At 37.0% G+C, this 23,754-nt stretch overlaps 1 protein-coding gene across 1 annotated transcript in view; it reads right to left on the minus strand.

Moving 5' to 3' along the window:
• The window catches only part of LOC124721517 (nipped-B-like protein), a 121,049-nt gene that overhangs the window by 54,012 nt on the left and 43,283 nt on the right, over nucleotides 1-23,754 (minus strand). The window contains exons 15-20 of the mRNA XM_047246534.1: nucleotides 12,271-12,477; nucleotides 11,949-12,189; nucleotides 11,295-11,581; nucleotides 5,206-5,451; nucleotides 3,049-3,175; nucleotides 2,799-2,968 (exon numbers count right to left, since the gene is read on the minus strand). Of these exons, the coding sequence (XP_047102490.1) occupies nucleotides 2,799-2,968; nucleotides 3,049-3,175; nucleotides 5,206-5,451; nucleotides 11,295-11,581; nucleotides 11,949-12,189; nucleotides 12,271-12,477 (1,278 nt within the window). The remainder of the gene's footprint in view (nucleotides 1-2,798; nucleotides 2,969-3,048; nucleotides 3,176-5,205; nucleotides 5,452-11,294; nucleotides 11,582-11,948; nucleotides 12,190-12,270; nucleotides 12,478-23,754) is intronic.

Consider the following 23,754-nt stretch of genomic DNA (forward strand, 5'->3'; position numbering starts at 1 on the left):
ATCAATGCTCAAAATATAATATTTAGTTACAAAATGTTTAACACTCAATACATTCTGTGGATCAATTACTTTTAAAATATTACTCTGGAGACTTGACATCAACAAAAACAATTAACAGTCACCCCAGAGCACCTGCAATTAAGAAACAACTGGCAAGCCACTTAACATCAGACTGTACTTAAATATTATAATTAATTATTTTTTCATTTATGTACATTTGAAATTTCTGTTCACAAGCTCAATCCCAAGAAGCACATTCCGGTTGTCTATCCATGCACAAAATCTGCTGCCACTACAGTAGTTTCCACCAACTGTAGTGGGGACTGATACATGATGATACAGTACCTTAAACTGAGAAAGTAATGTTGAGTTGCAGACACACACAATGAAAAGACTACTAAACTTTTAAGTTCTGGACAAAAAGGCCCTCCTCCAAAGCAGAATACACACACACACACACACACACACACACACACACACACGCGAGGTGTTCAACTGATACGATGGTCACTGGCTGTTGTTTCACTCATAAAAACATGTTTGAAGAAACATGATGTAAATGAGAAAAAAGGTGACCAGATGAAGATAAAGTATGTAGATTATAAATTTCACTGACAGACATCTCCATTCCCTGTCAATGTTTTGAGGAATATGTAAAGTGTAGTGTATAATATAATCCATGGCAAGTTGTTTCTGGAATAATGTCCACAATGTGAGAGAAAATGTTTTAGATTTTCATGTGATTATTGCATGAAAGACACCAGGTCTCATAAATATAACCAATTTTAAATTTGCCACCAATTCTATCATGTAATTTCTGGTAGTGTTCTCCTGTATATTATTCGACTTTATAGTCGAGTTCTCAGAGCGACCGACTGTCCTACTGCCATGCGGGGGACCTGGATTCAATTCCCAATTTTTCTGTGGTGAGGGGACTGATAGGGGGCACACACAGCCTCATGAGGCCAACTGAGAAGCTACATGACCGATTAGTGGCAGGCTCAAAAGCAATGAACGCAATAATGACCGGGAAAGCAGTCTGCTGACCATTTATCCCTCCATACTGCAAATGTTGCCATTGGCAGAGGATGTCACAGTGGTGGGTCAGGCCCAATTGGCCCACCTAGGAGCAGAAGGTGGAACTTAAACTTCCCTTACTTCCTGTATCGACTGGCACACCTACGGCGAGAAGGCAGAGCTTTACTCTTACCTTACCTCTTGGATATCACCAACTTATTCACATTTTCATATGCAAACATATTGCATGTTTATTTGAGATATATTCCAATGATTTTAAAACTGAAAACTTAGTGTGAGTAGCATTTATAAAGCTTCGAAATCAAATTCTTACTGTTACCGATCACTATATTATTCTAGGGAGCATGACAAAAGTGTAGCAATTGAACAGCAATGACAGAAATTCAAATAAAGGTCCAGCATATTAGAAGAGTAGCCCCAAGATTCTTCTTGTTTATGTAAGGTCACAAGATGGTACCACACCAAATCTTGCAACAGAAAATAAAAATGTGAACCCACTAACCAACAATGCTGCACAAGAAGTAACACAGTACAAAGAAACAAACTTTCTTTAGGTAAAACTATTATTAGTGGGACTATCATGTTTACTAATTCAACAATGTGATGCTAACTATAAATGCCCACAACCAAGTGCTAACTTCTACTGCAAGAATTACAGGTCTTAATGTAAGGTTTGGTACAAATAACAATTTTTGCAGTGTCTACATACTGAAATTAAGATCTCTACAGACAAAGCTTGCACACCACTGTGAAGTGCGTGGCAGAAAGTACTTCGCACTGTAGCACATGTAAAGGTTTCTTCCCAGTCCAACCATGTAGCACCAGTTTATCTCATTAAAAACAGTGAAAATAATGGAGCACCAAAAAACGCCTCTTTAACTTGGGGCATCTAACAATACAATGGTACTGTTGCTTCTTATAACATTCTTTGTGTCTAATAGAAAATAATTTATGAAACAATAATATACAAATTTGGAGCACATGTCCATACACAGCTATTTTCATTCAAGTGCATAAGCATCGTTACATACAAAGCGTGTTCAAAGAGAAGGCACAAAACAACACTGTGGGTATAACTGAAGTCTTTATTCAAAGTAATCACAATAATCACCAGGGGCCTGAGCACAACACTCCCTCTTTTTCATGAGCTGAACAATACCCTGTTCAAAGAATTTATTTCTATGTCTAGGTTGTATGCAAATGCTCAAGTTGCTCCCATTTGAACTTGGCTATTACACTTTGTGTGACCTTAGAGACATTTGTAAGAATGTTATCCTGGAACAGAATCACTCCCTCAGTGAGCAGTCCAGGCCATTCATTCTTGATAGACCGGCATACGAACAGCACACATCACTTAGTGGTTTTTCTGTGCTTGAGGAATTCCAATCAGTATTGAACCTCGGACATCAAAAAGGATGGTGAGCATCACCTTGCCTGCTGGGCACTCCATTCATGTCCTTAGATGTCTCACTACATTATCACAAAGTGACTTGTGCAAATTTTAACTGGTCTGGTTGGAACAATGTTTTGTACTGTTTCATTTGAAGACATATATTTTCTATCATTAAGGATCTAAAGAATGAATCTTTCACTCTGCAGTGGTGTCTGTGCCATTGTGCATCACTAGTGATCTTGGCACAAAAACCATAAAGTTAACTGACATCTGAATAATTTCCCAAGATTAAGTTTCAAAAACAAGATAATTATTCTCTTTACATATGCAAATGTAAAAAATAAGTAGGAGGAAAAATGTTACTTACACTAAGTAAAAGTTGCTCAAACCACTCCAGACCCATATCTCGTGAAGCAGCAACAACATCAGTAATATTCATCACTTTCCTCAAAAGTGCTGTAGTATCTAATGAAGGTCGCTCACGAACTGGTGTGAACCACATGTTTTGGAACACTTCCATAACAAGCTTTCTAATACCTGCAACCATGAAAACCATTAGAAACAATTTCATATCCATCATCTGTAACAGAGAGCTTCATCATTTTTCAGCTACTTACCCTCTTCATCATTTACCCTACGTATCATTTTAACACAGATTTCTGGTATCTTTGGAAAATCTGGACACTCCATACAAATATCTTTAAGAATTTTTATGACTCGCTTTCTCACACTTACTCCAGTGTCCTAGAACAGGAAAAGTTGGACTATTAATTATACACAGTGTCTTCAGCAGGTTTTTCCCATTAGCAAACAATTTCTACATAACAGAACTGTCTAGCAGTGAAGCTACCATATTTACCCAAGTATACGATAATATAAGATGCCATTTATTGACTGTCTACATTTTGGTAAGAAATAAGAAAAGGAGAAATAAAATTAATGAAAAGAAATAGTTTATACTAATTTGTGAACTATTTTCTCTTCTACATTTTTTTTGCTTACTAATCCTGATATCTGTGGTACAGCTGTGAAATTTATATCTTTGTTGTCGCAAATATTTGGCCATTTCTTCCAGTTATGCTGCAATTTCTGAGGTTGTCATTACCGTGGGACCTGAGAACACAGCTGTTTTTATCTGAGTACGTATCGGATTTTGCTTCTCGACCGATGTGAGAGTCTCTTGCTTCGGAACATATCATCTGCCCCTTTTGTTCCTGTCACATGTAACAGTAAGTGTCGACAACATTGCAGCACAAAATGTTTAAGTATGCCACTGGCCCCTATCTCGATTTTTACCATCTCCTGCAGAAATAAATACTGTTGTTCAGTATTTGTCCAATTTTAAAGTTACTTCAGTTCTGAATACACATGAATGCAGGCAAACTGCAGTTTAAACATGGTAGATGCAACTAAAAGGCCTTAAGAACACGGTACAGATTCCCACGGTTGGCAACATGATGTAATTTGCTGCATGCTCAGTGCTTCCCCTCCCCACTCATCTAGTTCTCAGGCGAGATGGTATAAGGTGTTCCCCCTCCAACTTCTCCATAGGGCTGTGCTTGAGCAATTGTGAAACATGGATTGCAATATTTTTGAGGATGGAAGTCATATGTAACAACAACTACTAATACATAAATAAAAGATCGATGATTCAGTCCAATATTCGAACTTTCACTCACCCTGCGGTCTACTGACATCTGTTTGTACTATTGCCACAATGGATCTTGCTGCTGTAATTTAGTCTCATGACAACAATTACAATCAGTTTAAAGAAATTTAGTTTCCTTATCAGACATTTCACTCTCAATTAATTTTCATACTTGTTTCATCTGAATATCACTGTCATATTCTAAGGCTGATTAAAAGCTTGTACGTTTTTACACGGTACTCTAACAGACAAGCATCAACCAAATTTCTCATTTGGAAACCACTTAGAAGATCAGTACAGCCATTCATAAAGAAATAAAATATTGTTCTCCATTTGCAATCAAGTAATGTTTTTTGAAGGACAAAATTTCCGCTTTTGAATGACACCTTTCCTTAAAAAGCAGCATTCATGTTTGTACATGGTTTCTATACATGCATTAGAACTTTTATAGCACACCCGTTCAAATAAAACAAGAGTTTTTAAGATGATAGAATTTACTACTATTCCCTCCTGTGTTCCACAGACTTGTGAACTTTTAAGGAGAGCAATATTCTGTTGTAGTGGGTAGTTCATAGTTTTTCACGTATCCCTTGCACTAGCGTCTTGCGAGTCAAATGTCATGTAACTTTTCTAGCAATGTCGATACTGTATCGAGCGCTTCAGCATATTGGAAAATCTTGAGCCTCTTCAAATATGAATATCATTTGAAAAGCCTGCACTTCATATTTCTTCAAAATAAATCTGCACGTGACCTCAGTTGACAAAGCTTCATCTACAAATCTAACACAACCCATTTGTACTTTATTAAACAATGTAAAAATCTTAACCTCAGCAGCAATAGTTTAATCTGTGAATGTAAGATGGCCCTGTATTTTTCGAATAATGAATTTCAGAAAAAAATCTTGTCTTCTCATCAGATAAATACAGTATATTTCAATAGTAAAGCCTTAACCATGCTCACTATAAGCATCAAGATTACGACCTCCATGAAAATAAAAATGTTAGTATTTCAGTAACTGAAAAGAAAATGCCAGACACAAGGTGTTTCACTCAAAGGGCCACATAGAAAAGATAATCATAAAAAACAGATAAGACCATTATCACAAACACACAAATTTGTACTTACCAATATCCTTGCTGAAAGCATGTCATAATATTTGTCAATAAGGTCAGGCCGACTCAAGACAAATTTTCCAACTAGATCTACAGCAGCTTCTCTAACAGATGTGGAATGGTCAAGGAAGGAATGGCTAACCCCACACTGCATATCCATTCTAGCCAGAACTGCTGGATCAGCCTCTACAACCATTGTGAGACACTTCATTGCTTTAGTTCGAATTGCTATTGAACTCTCTGTGAGAACACACAAAATCTGTATGGAAAAAATAAAACATTGAGCTCAATGTCTGATGGTAAATTTGAGATACAGTTTTAAATTTAACAAAACAATCACACAAAGGATTGTATCAATTTCGAGCAAAGGTCCATGTCTTTCATCTCAAAACAAAGCAGGATGTAGAATGAGCTGCCTTTGAACAGAAATGAAGTAAACAAATTAATAACTGCAGTTTTGTGTAGTACTATAATGTGACCATGTAGTATTCCACACCCAGAACTCTTAGTAGGGCAATGGCAATACAACATATCTACAGATAGGCTGTAGCGAAAGCAAGTAGTACTCCAATATGCATTACAATTCACAAACTCTTTCAATTATTATTTCACCATTAACATCATCATTTGCACCTTTTATTCAATACCTGCTCATCAGAAGTAAAAATATGATAAACAGCTCTGGAACATATTGAAGGTTTTAATCATCCTGTTGACCTGAGCTATTTATACCTACACCCCATCATCCCTTATTAATCAGCTCCTCTTTGGCCCCTTTCATGCCATATCCTTCTGTCTTATTAGCACCAGTCTCTTTCTTTCATCCTTGTTTGCATTTGTGCTTTTTTTCTTTACAACTATTACACTACTTACTTCATAGTGAAATGTAATTTACCTTTGCATTGTGAAACTATTATGTGACTAGCCATTGACTTTACTTCCCCTATAGTGTTGATAATTTCACTGCATCTGAAACATGTTCATCTTCTATTTCACTTGTTCAGAGTGTGTATCTCTCTCAAGATGTAACTTTGAGTGATCTGTCAATCCTGTCATGTTTACCCTGTCACCTTTCCACATACTCCTTACATCAGCCATTTCATTTTCATTACTCAGTATCTTTTTTTTCCCTTCACTTGACACAAAAAGCAAAATACTAAATAGTAATGCTACATTTGGCTATCACTCGTTCTACCCTGTTAACTGTTAACTCTGAAATATCTGAAACTTTTGTACTACATTATGATAATTACAAGCACGTAACATTTAAGACTGGTAAGAACTCTTACACTATTTCTGTTGTCTTCTCTTTAGATGTATCGAGAAGTCTGGGTCCCTACAAAGGACAAGAATGAATGACAAACAACACAGCTGGTTACCTAGGTTTAAGTTAAATATGCAGTGGCAGACCTCGGAAAAAAAAATTCTGTTCTTCCTAAATGTACATATAAATTTTCCAGAGGACAGTCCTCATCTCAGAATGATAATTTTATAAACCACTAACTTCATGTTTCTGATTTCCAGTACACCATGTCTCCTTAGTCATATCAGAGAACTATAATTTTTAGGTCTGCATAAAGAAGATACAAACATACTTGTCGACAGATCACTTTCCAGGACAAGCATAAAACATTACGTGGTCAATGCAGACACTACATGCAATTTATGTATGAACATCTAATATCTACTTGTGTTGTTGAATGTAATTTGGGAGAGGAAAGTGAGGGTGGGGGTATAGATCTACTACCCTATAGTGACACATGAAAATTTGTCCAGAATGGACCTTGAACCCAGATTTCCTGCTTATCATCAGTGGTCACTCTAACCAATTTGGCTGTCTGAGAATACTCCCTGGATCAACCCAAACATCCATTCATCACACTGTCTACAACCTTATATTTTAGTCCACTTAATTCATCACCTGATGCTCACAACATTACTTTGATTCCTGCAATACGGAGAATGAGACAATGAGGAATCAAGAACAAGGTTGATATCATTGTATGGCCATCTAGGCTTGTAATACCAAGTAATGTTGCAAACATTAGGTAATTAATATAGAGGACTACAAAATAAGGATATAGACAGTGCAACATAAAGAAGTTCGGGTCAGTACAGGGAGTGTACATGGATAGCCAAATCGGTTAAGGCTGCCACTTGCGATAAGCAGGAAATCCGAGTTTGAGTCTCAGTTTGGCACAAATTTTCATGCCTCACTATCTGGTAGTAAATCTATACCTAATACATCTAATGTCAAGAAATTCACAGTCAACGAAGAAATTTTCAGGTATTTTGTTCGGCTGTGGGTCATCAACAGTGTCTGTTCTTGGGACATTGGTAGAGAAATTAAAATGCTTTTGGAACAAAAGAAACAGTACTAGCAAAATTTTAGTAACCAGACATATCTGCATTCTGACACCATACAGGCCACTGTACCAATAAAACAATTTGTCAAACTCCACTAGTTTGTCAAATTATTTGGCAATGTGTGGCTTTGTTTGACATGTTTGTCAAACTTGGACTATACCTGATGTGTGTGAAAGAAAGTCTGACTGATAGCTGACTTGAAAAGATGTCCAACTTTTTTTTGTTGATTTTTCACCTTCCATGTTTAATGAGAAAAGAGTTTTTCTTACTGTATCACGAGTTTCCACATTTGCGGGAACTATGATCAAAAGAATATATAGTTAAAAACAAATAGCAGTGACAATTACCAAAATGATAGAGGTGTTGCATCTTCCTAGCCACATATTACACAGGATGACCTTGAGAAGAAAATAAATATTCTATGCAGCAGGAATGTAATTAAAATAAATAAATAAATAAATAAAAATAAGCTCTCTGGTTCTTTTACAGACAATGAAATTTCCACTAGTTTTCCATGGATATAATTATTTCTCAACTTCAACCAGTCCCTGGACTAGCGTATTGTTTCCTTTTTCTTCTTTATATTCAGTGCTAAAATAGATGCAAGAAATGCTTTGTCTGCATTGGTAGCCATTCCTACTGGTGTCAAAACACTTTACAACAGCATAACCACTGCTTCAGAAGTGAGGTTAAATTAGAAAAACTTTGGTGTTATATCCGCCTGGTTGTTGGAGGAACCAGTGGAAAGGAACAATGAATTTGACAATTCAGTTTGCTCATTTACAGTGGCCTTCAGAAGCAGACATTATGAAAAAGTGTCATGATCTAAACAATAAACACGACAAATTTAAGGTTATATCCTGATGGGTATTTTATGATTAACTATAATATATATGATTAAGAAACCTGCAGTGGAAACTCACTTTAAAATTACAATACCATCTCCTAAGAAAATTACTAAACTAAATCTTTAGAACACTTATTGTACCTATGACAGTAAAAACTTGAGTTTGATGGTGCTGTACATAAATAAATGACACTGTAACATCACAAGGTTTTGGGAGAGTAATACAAATCATTGATTTCCAGAAAATTTATCTCCGTGTGTTCTTACAAAATTCTTTCAAGTTGTATGGGCTGACACATGCTCTCAAACAACACAAACAGTAAAGATTCCATTACACGTTCTTTGGGAAGGTTCTGTAAGAAAATTTTGTAGAGAGACAGCATTGTTTATGGGCATTTATAATGATACTGGGGCAGATGTGGATTCTGACCACAATCTATTGGTTATGAACTGCAGACTGAAACTGAAGAAACTGCAAAAAGGTGGGAATCTAAGGAGATGGGACCTGGATAAACTGAAAGAACCAGAGGTTGTAAAGAGTTTCAGGGAGAGCATAAGGGAACAATCGACAGGAATGGGGGAAAGAAATACAGTAGAAGAAGAATGGGTAGCTCTGAGGGATGAAGCAGTGAAGGCAGCAGATGATCAAGTAGGTAAGAAGACGAGGGCTAATAGAAATCATTGGGTAACAGAAGAAATATTGAATTTAATTGATGAAAGAAGAAAATATAAAAATGCAGTAAATGAAGCAGGCAAAAAGGAATACAAACGTCTCAAAAATGATATCGACAGGAAGTGCAAAATGGCTAAGCAGGGATGGCTAGAGGACAAATGTAAGGATGTAGAGGCTTGTCTCACTAGGGGTAAGATAGATACTGCCTACAGGAAAATTAAAGAGACCTTTGGAGAGAAGAGAACCACTTGTATGAATATCAAGAGCTCAGATGGCAACCCAGTTCTAAGCAAAGAAGGGAAGGCAGAAAGGTGGAAGCAGTATATAGAGGGTTTATACAAGGGCGATGTACTTGAGGACAATATTATGGAAATGGAAGAGGATGTAGATGAAGACGAAATGGGAGATAAGATACCGCGTGAAGAGTTTGACAGAGCACTGAAAGACCTGAGTCGAAACAAGGCCCTGGGAGTAGACAACATTCCATTAGAACTACTGATGGCCTCGGGAGAGCCAGTCATGACAAAACTCTACCATCTGGTGAGCACGATGTATGAGACAGGCGAAATACCCTCAGACTTCAAGAAGAATATAATAATTCCAATTCCAAAGAAAGCAGGTGTTGACAGATGGGAAAATTACCTAACTATCAGTTTAATAAGTCACAGCTGCAAAATACTAACGCGAATTCTTTACAGACGAATGGAAAAACTGATACAAGCCGACCTCAGGGAAGATCAGTTTGGACTCAGTAGAAATGTTGGAACACGTGAGGCAATACTGACCTTACGACTTATCTTAGAAGAAAGATTAAGAAAAGGCAAACCTACGTTTCTAGCATTTGTTGACTCAGAGAAAGCTTTTGACAATGTTAACTGGAATACTCTCTTTCAAATTCTGAAGGTGGCATGGGTAAAATACAGGGAGCGAAAGGCTATTTACAATTTGTACAGAAACCAGATGGCAGTTATAAGAGTCGAGGGGCATGAAAGGGAAGCAGTGGTTGGGAAAGGAGTGAGACGGGGTTGTAGCCTTTCCCCGATGTTATTCAATCTGTATATTGAGCAAGCAGTAAAGGAAATAAAAGAAAAATTCGGAGTAGGTATTAAAATTCATGGAGAAGAAGTAAAAACTTTGAGGTTCGCCAATGACATTGTAATTCTGTCAGAGACAGCAAAGGACTTGGAAGAGCAGTTGAACGGAATGGACAGTGTCTTGAAAGGAGGATATAAGATGAACATCAATAAAAGCAAAACGAGTGTAATGGAATGTAGTCTTATTAAGTCGGGTGATGCTGAGGGAATTAGATTAGGAAATGAGACACTTAAAGTAGTAAAGGAGTTTTGCTATTTAGGGAGTAAAATAACTGATGATGGTCGAAGTAGAGAGGATATAAAACGTAGACTGGCAATGGCAAGGAAAGTGTTTCTCAAGAAGAGAAATATGTTAACATCGAGTATAGATTTAAGTGTCAGGAAGTCATTTCTGAAAGTATTTGTATGGAGTGTAGCCATGTATGGAAGTGAAACATGGACAATAACTAGTTTGGACAAGAAGAGAATAGAAGCTTTCGAAATGTGGTGCTACAGAAGAATGCTGAAGATTAGGTGGGTAGATCACGTAACTAATGAGGAGGTATTGAATAGGATTGGGGAGAAGAGAAGTTTGTGGCGCAACTTGACTAGAAGAAGGGACCGGTTGGTAGGACATGTTCTGAGGCATCAAGGGATCACAAATTTAGCATTGGAGGGCAGCAAGGAGGGTAAAAATCGTAGATGGAGACCAAGAGATGAATACACTAAGCAGATTCAGAAGGATGTAGGTTGCAGTAGGTACTGGGAGATGAAGAAGCTTGCACAGGATAGGGTAGCATGGAGAGCTGCATCAAACCAGTCTCAGGACTGAAGACCACAACAGCAACAACAACAACGATACCAACATACACTTTCTTTTGTTTTGAAAAAAAAAAATGCTGCCAAACCTGTTTTTTTAAAGAAGATGTGAATGGGTGTATATTCTACACTTCTCAAAAAATATTTTCATGTTACCCACTACTCCAGCATATCAACCTGTGTGTTAGTGCCCTAGCTTCTAGTTGAAGCCAAGAAAGTGCACACACACACACACACACACACACACACACACACACACACACAGAGAGAGAGAGAGAGAGAGAGAGAGAGAGAGAGAGAGAGAGAGAGAATAATATACTTACATGTTTGAGATAGGCATCAAAACTTTGAGAAAATGGTCTCTTTGATGCTAAATACCTAGAAATGAGCTCTGCACTTTCATAGTCAATGTAAGTTTGTAGAACTTGAGTTCTTTTTCCTACACCAACATTGTCCTCAAATGGTCTTATTTTGCTGATGAGAAACTGCTTTCTTAGTTCAATTACTCTGTATAACTGTGCTTTCTTTTCACTGCTTTCATTATCCACTTTTGAATCTTCTGCATCTTCTATATCAGAGCTGCTTGGACTGTCTTCTTCACTACTTTCTCCTGAAAATGGCCACAAAGAAGTTAGCTGAGTCTACTCTGATTTGAGTATTTTGTTTCTAACCAAACATTAATGTTGCCTGAGAAATTTTATTGAAACAATATACTGAAAATCTCAAATGTGACTCGCAAATTCAGATTATTACAAAATGATTAAGATGGTTATATTTTGTTCATGTAAGAAGACTATGACATTTGTGTTGTTAGTAATGTGCAAATATACTAATATTTCACCACCACCACCACGATATCATAAAAATACAAAAACGATTAATTACAAAGGTAACTGACTTCTTGTGAATTCTGTTGACAGGAGTCAAAATACAAGTACATAATGTGAAATTAACAATGCAACTGAATTGCTCTATACCTTTTCTTTTTTTCCTGGTTTTCTTCTTTTTTGTAAGCATTTTATTTGGAGACAATTTTGCTCCTGTGGATGGACGACTCTTTTCTGCAGTAGCATCTCTGTACCACTGAGCTAAGTAGAAGTGTCTTGCATATGTCAGTGCCTGGTCATTCTGGCCATTAACTGCCAAATAGTCAAGCAAAACACGTTGCAGGAACTGCGTTCTTTCTTCCTCCGGATCTAACTCTGTTCCATTCTTTTCCTGTAAGAAATGGGTGGTGTTACTGTAAATGTAAGATGTACTTTCCATTTAAATGCAATAGTTCAGTATGTGGATACTTACTGTTTTGATTTTCTTATCTCCTGAGCAATTATCCTCATTTTCTCTCTGTTCTTCAGCTTTAATCTCTTGAATTATCTGGTCTATTGTATTTAATTTCAGCTGTGAGATTACAGCATCCTTTCTAAGCCTTGCTGCAACCACTCCAAGATAATCCAATGATGCAACTCTGAGAGACATATCTATGCCTTTATTGCTGAAATTTGTGACCTGCAAGAACCATTAATTCCAGTCACTCACTGTTCAAAGTGAAATGTTAAAAATCAACTTATTCACATTTTAAGTTACATAGACACTTATTTAATTTTGATTCACAATTCTTATAGGAACTAAACAAAAAGCAGAAATGGAGATTGCAATTTTCAGTCTGATCTCAAAATATATATGAGGGAATTTAGACAAACACAACACTGCAACTTCTGATTCTCTAGGTGCCTATTTACTTTGTCTTGCTCTTATTTCCCTATGCTAATGTCAGTATTGTCATATCTTTTGGTAGTTCTCACTGAAATGATGCCGACTATTACCAATCAGAATTATCTACCAATTTATTTTTAGCAAACAGTGCTGTTACTCAGGTACCAATCATCAGCTAAAACAGTGGCAATCAAATAGTTTTCACTGTTTTTGAAAGTAACAGACTATGTATAATACTGAGACATGTATGGTGCTGTACATCATGTTTGTTTCATAATGTGGAGCGGAATAACTATTTCCCCCTCTTATTTGTCACTACGTGCAATATATTTTCAATTTTTTGGAAGCTACACTGAGTTTTTCACGTAAGTAGCTCCAACAGTTTGTTTTTCTTTGAAGTATGATACACTATTACATTTTTAATTGCATTAGCATAATTCTTTAGCATCTTTCTTTGTTTTAATTCATCACCCCTGCATAAAATTTTGAAAACAATTGTATGAAAATGTCATCTCCGAGTGCCATTCAGGAAGTAAACCACATTTCTGCATACAGTCTGCACACCTGTCTTGTGGCAGCTGTTCATTGGTTTCTGGTGTTCAGTGTTATGTAGATAGTTGCCAAATGTGGTTGTAAGTTGGACTTTGTCACATGGTAGGTGCAGAGGTAGCTGTCACCATGGCTGTGCCGACAGCCAATCCCACCAACTGTGAGGTGGGAGGTTTCAGTTGTTTTCTGCAGGCAGAAAATGTTGAGACCCTGTGACATTCGGCACAAACTTGTTACCATTTATGTTGAAGGTGTAATGAATACAGCCAGTGTCTCAATGTGGAGCAAATGTTTACGAATGGAAGATGAAGAGAGATCAAGGCTACTCTCCGTTGTCACAAAAACAAAAGCTGGAGTGCATCATTCAAGAGACTTGATGATTCACAAGTAGTAACACTCATGAACAATGTCAGGAAGAGATTCATTCAGTGCACACAAAACTGTCACTCAGCACTTACTGTACCAAAAAATCTGTGCACAGTGAGTGCCACACATGCTCACAGACGACCAGAAAACTGCGAGAATGGACACTGCATTAGCATTCTCCAGAACCACAGAAGAGGCGAGCTCTCTCATGGAATTTTTCTGTTGCACATCAGTGCATGCACACATACTGCCCAGAAGAGACAAGCCTTACTGCATGAGAAATTCCAGTGGGACATTTTTCAACATCGTCCCTACAGTCTGGATGTGGCACTGTCAGTCTTTCTCTCATTTCAGAAACTGGTGGAGCATCTTGTCAGTAAATGCTTCACAAATGATGAAGATCTGAAGGATTCTGTTGTGACCTGGATGAACAGCCTATGTTTTTTGAAAGGCTGAGACAGTTATCCCTTAAATTTTACTTTAGATATTGTCTGTAAGTGTTTCATGAATGAGATTTATTCACTTAGACTTTACATCAAATTCTCAGTTTATTTTGTCAGTAGTTTGTCTGTTAATATAAACAAAGGTCTAACTGAAATCTGCAAACATTGCTACAAACTCTTTTGAATCCATGAATAATTTGCCTTTTATAAAACCACATTGATATTCACCAAAATGACTGTCCAGTGTTGCTTCCACTTTGTTTATTAGAATCTTGGAAACTATTTATTGTAAAACGCACAACAGTTAAGTTCTTCTGTAGTTCTAAATGTCTTGCTTGTAATCTTTCTTATGTAGTGTATGTATTTAGGCTGCCTTCCACTCACCTGCGATTTTTTTCATTTTCAAGATTTCTTTAAATAGCTCTCTATTATTTTTTCTTTTTTCACTGTTTCAAAAGTTTCACTTTAATAGGCTTCTCCTCTAGCTTCATTGTTTTTTTTTTACGATTTTAGTTACTTGTTCAGTTTCTTTGATAGACAGAGGTTAATTTTCTTTTAGATTTTATTGTTTGAGGATTTCAGCTTATGGACTGGTTTTGAACAGTTAAGAAACTGATCAAAATGTTTTGCAAGTATTCCACAATTTTCAGGTTTGCTCAAGCCAAGTCTGCCATTTGCATTTACTAAACAGACATTTGGTGTTTAGTGTCCCTTCAGTATGCCATTGTAACAAATACAAAGTTGAGATTTAAATTCACAGATAAGATCAGGTTCGTAGTACGAAATTTGATTTCTATTTGTGGTTCACATCACAGGGCTTTTCCTCTCTCTCTCTCTCTCTCTCTCTCTTTCTCTCTCTCTCTCCACCATTGTTGTTTGGAAGTTTCTGGGTTCAAATCTTTATTTAATTTTCATATAGCTCCCTTAATGATGAATGCTTGGTTAATGTCTTAAACAGGGGCAAGAGCAACAAAAGTTTTGCAGCTGTGTTCTCACAAAGTGGTAATTTTGACTTACGACAACTTAATTTTGTGGAAATTGATGTGAATAATTTGGAAATTGGTTTTTGCAGAATAGTTACTGTTTCAGTCTTCACTAGAGCTTGATTTTACTTAATGATGGTGAACTGCTGTTTGTAGTAGTAGTCTGTAGGTACATTACCTTTGTTCTATGGTGATACAAAGACTTGTCCATAGACAAGTTCGCATATGTTTATTTCTTAAAAAATGTTATGTATGTTTTCTCTCTTTCATTGAGAAATTTAGATCAACAAATCTTACTGTGTATTTTTCTCCCATTTCTAGTATAAATGGTGTGCTTCCATGTAAATTGACTATTTTAAATTTAGAATTGAGTTTTTATGGTGGATAATTATTTTCTCTTGTGCCAACACCAAATGTTTGCACTGCAGCACATGTGTGTCTCTAAAACAAATATTGTTTTAAATATTTTCTATTTCCTGTAAAGTCTTTTGCAGATTTTTAATAAATTGGTTCATCCATATGCTCCGCATGCAGTGCTGTTTATAATACACACATAATTCTAGTTATAAATGTGTAAAATATTAAAGTGATGTGAGCAACTTTAATCTGAAAGTTCTCACTGAACTCTCATGAAGTGAAGTGTTTTACTAATTAATACTATTACTTTGAGTTATTTCTTTGGTTTTCAAACAAGGACATTTGCAAATAAATTGAATCATAATGAGTACACCTAAATTTGCAAAACACCTGTGGTTGTAACCATACCTGATAAGACAATGAATAATGGTGTTTAAAAAAGACATTAGATGTGATTATTAGAATAATTGCTTTAACATTATGGAATCCTTAATAAACAGAGTAATGTCATTAAGCTATCACTGCATTACTGCTGCTGCTTTATATAACCTTTGCAATACTTCAGGTTGCTATGCTAACTTAATTAGTAACAGACGAGATCGAGGTCAGTGTGATGAAAGTAATGCTGAAAATCTGCACGTTTTGCAGTTGTTGTGGTCTTCAGTCCTGAGACTGGTTTGATGCAGCTCTCCATGCTACTCTATCCTGTGCAAGCTGCTTCATCTCCCAGTAACTACTGCAACCTAAATCCTTCTGAATCTGCTTAGTGTATTCATCTCTTGGTCTCCCTCTATGATTTTTACCCTCCACGCTGCCCTCCAATGCTAAATTTGTGATCCCTTGATGCCTCAGAACATGTCCTACCAACCGGTCCCTTCTTCTAGTCAAGTTGCGCCACAAACTTCTCTTCTCCCCAATCCTATTCAATACCTCCTCATTAGTTACGTGATCTACCCACCTTATCTTCAGCATTCTTCTGTAGCACCACATTTCGAAAGCTTCTATTCTCTTCTTGTTCAAACTGGTTATCGTCCATGTTTTCACTTCCATACATGGCCACACTCCATACAAATACTTTCAGAAACGACTTCCTGACACTTAAATCTATACTCGATGTTAACAAATTTCTCTTCTTCAGAAACGATTTCCTTGCCATTGCCAGTCTACATTTTATATCCTCTCTACCTCGACCATCATCAGTTATTTTACTCCCTAAATAGCAAAACTCCTTTACTACTTTAAGTGTCTCATTTCCTAATCTAATCCCCTCAGCATCACCTGATTTAATTTGACTACATTCCATTATCCTCGTTTTGCTTTTGTTGATGCTCATCTTATATCCTCCTTTCAAGACACTGTCCATTCCGTTCAACTGCTCTTCCAAGTCCTTTGCTGTCTCTGACAGAATTACAATGTCATCGGCGAACCTCAAAGTTTTTACTTCTTCTCCATGAATTTTAATACCTACTCTGAATTTTTCTTTTATTTCCTTTACTGCTTGCTCAATATACAGATTGAATAACATCGGGGAGAGGCAGTTTTGCAGTACAAGGTTGAAAATATCCACATGATTGTGGATCAAATGTGACACTGTCTTTTCATTGTTTATTCCGCTATCATGAACTCAGCTGTAGAGCCATTTTCAAGTGCAAGTAAATAATTGAAACCGATAAAATGTATGAATAACAAAGTGCAGCGCATAACATGGTAATATTTGATCAACACGGTTTAAGGAGCACTACTTCAGTTTTCACCTTGCATTTTAATATAGTTCTCCAGTCAAAATTATTATAGTGAAATAAACATATAATAAAAATTTAGTGAGGTGGCAGCAATGATTTGATTAAAAAAATATATTATGACAAAAGTTCACAACAAAGGAAAAATCATTGTATGATATCATTTCTGTGTTCTATAGCCTGCTGTATTCTAGAGCAAAGAGAAGTGAACATGAGTGAATGAGAGTAAAGCCTCAATTACAACACAGTGAATGCAAGCAAATACAAGCTAAGAGCATTGACAGACAATCTGCCAGTGTTCACAAACATTCCTGTGTACCTGGAACAAGCATTTACACTGGAGGGAAGGCAATTGAACATAAGAGAACAAGCATAGCATGCCAACTCTACTACTACTCACACAGGTTTCACACAATAACACTGATTACAGCTATGATATGAATCATTGATATTGGGATAGGATTATTTTGTCCACTATTTTTGACAAAGCAAGCTAACTGGAGTAGGAATGTAAGTATTACTGTGTGCATGATTACGAAATGCGTGGAGGTACTGCTCTTAAAACTGAAATGCAGCTGTAGCCTTCTTTTGCATTATTCTAAAACATGGCACATATGTCGGCTGACACCTTTCAGTAGTTCCTCTTAACACTTTAAGAAGAAATTTGAAATCAGAGCATTAATTACCAATGAATAACAAAGTAGTTCACATGCAAAACAACAGATGAATACTCTCTGTAATAGGACACAATCTTCCTCCTTTGATGCTTCTCTAAAAAACTGACGAGCAGATGAACATGAGCAACCATCAGTAAATACGTACTGAACAGAAACAAATTTTTTTGCGCTCCCCCACTGTTTACACCAGAGAGAATTTTTGTTTGCTTGTGTTCGCTCTGGTGAAAGTCAGGCCTAACTGAGCAATGTGTTAGTGCTCTCTGCCATTCTTTCTATTACTTTATGTCTGGCTCCCAAGAATTTACTCAGTAGTAAGGTAACATGACAGAACAAGATTTAGATAACACTAATGCATGCAAACATTGCGATTTTGTGTTCACTACTAAATTGTTCCTTGCTGTGAACATGCACTTCATTATGTAATGATCTGGACATCTAAATATTTAATGTCCAACAGAGCTTGAAACTAAAGGGCTCTGATAGCAAATTCCAGAAAATAAATGTGAAAATGGCAGTTCAGTTTCTCAGCCACTACGCTGCTGCAGTCATCAGAACTCTTACAGCAGTAAAGTATTGCAGAGTGATACAGAAGAAAACAGAGTTTGTTTTATAGAATTTATGAGCAATCTGTTTGGTGTCTGAATTGCAGGGCAGCATTTTTCTCTAATCCAGTTAGGTGTGCACTATCAGAACAATGCCCAGCAGTAATGGAAACAATAGAAAGGGCAGAAGTAGTTTTAAGTACTGTACATAAAACTGACAAAAAACATAGGTAAAATTACAACACCACTGCGCATTACATGACACAGGCTGTTAATACTACTGCTAATTTTTTGTAGATAAACAAATAGTTAGCATTAACTTTTTTCCCAACAATCAGATGAAATCAAGATGACAGAGAATTTATTTTCAGTGTACTGTCAGAAAGGTGGCTGCAACCAGAACCCAACAGCAAGCCTACTTGTCCTCCAAGGAAATAACATGTTAAATTTGAGCAATATAGTACTGTTTATAGCAGCAGATGTGCTGACTCTAGGCATATACTACAACCCCTCACATATCACTCCCACAGAGATCATGAGGACTAGATCAGTTACATTACAGCACACAGAGAGGCATTTGTAATATAACTGTAATCAGATACAAACTGTGGTTGTGGTTAATATGTGCAAAGGAATACTTATAAAGGAAGCAAAAAACTTTTCCTTAAACTTGTTTACTGTCTTTATGTGAAAAACATATTGTCATTATAATTTACCTAAACCCTAGGCACCCTACGTGAAGTGAAGGATTATGTCCATAGTGTCAGGACATGATACCCATGACGTACAGGGGTCATTTTTAAAGCAAGAACCAATTTGTAAGGGGGAGAGAGAAACTTTACTTATGAACCTAAATTGTATCACAAACTACAATATGCACATTTTTTCACTTCTCAACATAGTCACAATGAACATTAAAACATCTGTCAAGTTGTGGCAGCAGCTTTTGGATTCCAGCATCAAAGAACTCTCCTACCTGACCATTAAACCTTAGTAACAATTTCTTTCAATATGTCATAATTTTCCAAGCACTTTCCACCAAGACATTCCTTCAGTTTTGGAAACAGATGAAAGTCGAATGATGCTAAGCCAGGGCTAAATGGTGGATTATCCAGTAATTCCTAATGACACTTGTCCAGTTGCATCTTTGTTCTTGCCACAATGCGAAACCGAGCATTACCGTGAAGCAGAACGGCGCCACTAAAGAGCAGCCCTCACTGGCAATTTTGAATAATGCACCTGAGCTTTAATAATGTTTCACAGTACCTCTAAGCATATATTGTCAGTCCTTTTGGCAAAAAGTCTAACAGAAGTATGCCTTTCTGGTCCCAAGGAACCATGATCATGATTTTCCATGTTGAAGGTTCTTGATTGAATTTCTGCGGTTTCATCAAGGAGTTTGAATGATGCCACTCACTGGATAAACTGACGTTTATTCTCTGGAATGTAGTGCGGAATCTGCATTTCATCACTGGTCACAATGTGACCAAGAACTCATCACCATCCTTGTGATAGTACTCCAAAAACAAACAAGAATGTGCCATTTGCTTTCTTTTGTGTTCTTCTGCCAGCTACCACAGCACCTATCTTGCACTTTTTTTTTCTTTTCTGTAGTGAAGTTTGTCAGTAACAACGGGAAAAGCTACCGATCTTGAAACTTGGGGAAATTTCTGATTCAGCTCACCAATAGTGAAGAGCCTGCTTTAGCAAAGTGCCTCATCAATGTTTTGGGTCAAGCCTTCATTCGTGATAATAGGCCATCCAAATCATTCTTCAACACGAACATTTGTTCGTTTTTCATTAAACAGCCTACACTATTTATGCACATTTCCATCATTCATTACACCTGCACTATTAACTTCAACAAACTGCTGTTGAATTTCAGCAGAACAAATTTGTTTGGCATTTAAGAACAGAATAACAGAGCACATTTCACAATCAGCAGGATTACTGACTGGCATATCCATAAACAAAGCAGTATAACCATACAACCAATACTGGATGAGATGTAAAACATAATGGCTACTTAGTGAGAGACTAGCCAAGAGTGGCTGACCATGAACAGACGTCACGTGACGAGATGCATGGACACAGTGTGTTATGGGTTCTTATTTTAAAAATCACCCTTGCACTCAAAGCAGGAGCTGTGCTCAAATCATTTACTTGATTATCATTTATAGTAAGAATTATTCTCCTGTTGTTCATCAGCGAAATTTTTATTTGATGCAGTCAAATCTCTGTGTTTTATTGTACATGTCCATTTTAGCTTCAAGCAGAGGCATTCAAAAGTACTAAGAAAAGCTGTAGTCTAATTTTCTACAGGACTTTCTGAAAACTGATCTGTTTCCAATAGTTAACCATTGTTTATTTGTAGCTACATCAGTCAATGTGTATTTAATATGTGTGAATAAATTAACTGATTACATTCAAAGAAGCCGAGATGAAACTGTAGGTTTTCTAGTTTCCCCATAAACAGGGGAAAGAAATACAGTAGAAGAAGAATGCGTATCTTTGAAAGATGAAACATTGAAGCCAACAGAGGATAAAAAAAACACGAACAAGGGGTAGTAGAAATCCTGAGTAACAGAAGAGATACTGAATTATTGATGAAAGGAGAAAATATAAAAATGCAGTAAATGAAGCAGGTGAAAAGGAGTATATGCGTCTCAAAAATGAGATCGACAGAAGTGCAAAATGGCTAAGCAAGGATGGCTAGAGAACAAATGTAGAGATGTAGAGGCATATATCACTAGGGGTAAGATAGATACTGCCTACAGGAAAGTAAGAGAGACCTTTGGAGAAAAGAGAACCACTTGCATGAATATCAAGAGCTCAGATGGAAACCCAGTTCTAAGCAAAGAAGAGAAAGCAGGAAGGTGGAAGGAGTATATAGAGGGTCTATACAAGGGCGATGTACTTGAGGACAAAATTATGGAAATGGAAGAGGATGTAGATGAAGATGAAATGGGAGATACAATACTGCGTGAAGAGTTTGGCAGAGCACTGAAAGACCTGAGTCGAAACAAGGCCCCGGGAGTAGACAACATTCCATGAGGACTACTGACGGCCTTGGGAGAGCCAGTCCTGACAAAACTCTACCATCTGGTGAGCAAGATTTATGAGACAGGCAAGATACCCTCAGACTTCAAGAAGAATATAGTAATTCCAATCCCAAAGAAAGCAGGTATTGACAGATTTGAATATTATCGAACTATCAGTTTAATAAGTCACGGCTGAAAAATACAAACACGAATTCTTTACAGACAAATGGAAAAACTGGTAGAAGCAGACCTTGGGCAAGATCAGTTTGGATTCTGTAGAAATATTGGAACACTTGAGGCAATACTGGCCCTATGACTTATCTTAGAAAACAGATTAAGGCAAGGCAACCTATGTTACTAGCATTTGTATACTTAGAGAAAGCTTTTGACAGTGTTAACTGGAATACTCTCTTTGGAATTCTGAAGGTACCAGGAGTAAAATGCAGTGAATGAAGGGCTATTTGCAACTTGTGCAGACACCAGATGGTAGTTGTAAGAGTTGAGGGACATAAAAGGGAAGCAGTGTTTGGGAAGGTACAGTGAGACAGGGTTTGTAGACTGGGTATGGCAAGGAAAGTGTTTCTGAAAAAGAGAAATTTCTTAACATTGTGTATAGTTTAAATGTCAGGAAGTCTCTTCTGAAAGTATTTGTATGGAGTGTAGCCATGTATGGAAGTGAAACTTGGACGATAAATAGTTTACACAAGAAGAGAGGAGAAGCTTTCTAAATGTGATGTTACAGAAGAATGCTGGAGATTAGGTGGGTAGATCACATAACTAATGAGGAGGTATTGAACAGAACTGGAGAGAAGAAGAATTTGTGGCACAACTTGATTAGAAGAAGGGATCGGTTGGTAGGACACATTCTGAGGCATCAAGGGATCACCAGTTTAGTACTGGAGGGAAGCATAGAGTGTAAAAGTCATAGAGGGAGACCAAGAGATGAATACACTAAGCAGATTCAGAAAGATGTAGGTTGCAGTAGTTATTCGGAGATGAAGAAGCTTGCGCGAGATATAGTAGCATGGAGAGCTGCATCAAACCAGTCTTTGGACTGAAGACCAAAACAACAACAACAACAACAACAAACCACAGCAAACGAACTGCACAACAGAGAATAAACACACACCATGGAGCACAATGAGTGTATAAACTAAATAACTGTATAAATCTAACAATTCATCAGAAAGCTTTAATTGCAATACAGCCACTAGCTCACAAGAAATGTTTACAGCAGTTACTTTTCATTGATTTTTATTCATTTATTCTGCTTGTAAGTGGAAGAAGTATACCTACAGTAAAAATAAAATTGAATTGTAGAATTACTGGAACTAATCTGCATTCATCAATGGAAAACTCAAGAAAAATTATCTGAGAATAAAAAAACGTTATTGGTTGTGAAATTAAATAATATCGGTTATGCATTTCACCCTTTTGTGCATCATCAGATTGTGTAAAAGTAGCTGGATGTGTAACCCATCCACCACAAAGCCATATAAAGTGGAAAATGGGATGCAACTGTAGCTGGATATATAATCCATCCATCATAAAAAAATGCACAAAATATAAGATGGACCTTGAGCACACAAGGTGACACCATCATAGCAGTACAAAATAGGGCCAACTTACAAAATGAATGTGGCATGAGCCACACACAACAAAATGTCTGTCCGTCACGCATACAATATTTGTCAGTTCGTGTGCTCAAGATCCATCTTGCACTTTATATGTTTTCTGTGATGGATGGATTACATATCCAGTTACTGTTGCATACATTTTCCATTTTCTATTGCTCATGATGGGTGGGTTACATATCCAGCTACTTTTACTCAACCTGATGATGCCACAAAAGGGTGAAACGCATTATTGCTAGTATATAATTTCACAAGCAAGACTGTTTTTATTCTGAAATAATTCAAAACCAGTAGCTGTATCACCCTGCCACAATGGAATAATTTCTTCAGATACATTGCTCGGGAAAATGACAGCCGACCTTCGCTACTGTTGGTTACAGGACAAATGCACTTGGCTTGCAGCATTCTGGCTGAGCTGGCTTCTGCTCAATGGTAACAAACATTGGCGATGACGCATCAGTGAAGAAAGAGCATGAGTATTACAGCGTCACCCGCGAAATCTGCCGTCCGACAAAAAAACTGTGCAGTTGCCTGTTCCTCCTCCCCCCCCCCCCCCCTTTGTGTTAAGGATGAGCAATCTGTTTCTTAAATTATGTGGGCTCGAACTAAAGACTTATATATTAAAAAAAAAAATCCACCTAAAAATGCAAAAATTAGGTATTACAACAGAGTAGTGAAGCCAGAATGTCTGTAAACAAGCAAAAGTCTAACATTAAACTGTAATTTAGATAAATTACAA

Source organism: Schistocerca piceifrons, chromosome X (assembly GCF_021461385.2).
Source record: "Schistocerca piceifrons isolate TAMUIC-IGC-003096 chromosome X, iqSchPice1.1, whole genome shotgun sequence".
Lineage (NCBI taxonomy): Eukaryota > Metazoa > Arthropoda > Insecta > Orthoptera > Acrididae > Schistocerca > Schistocerca piceifrons.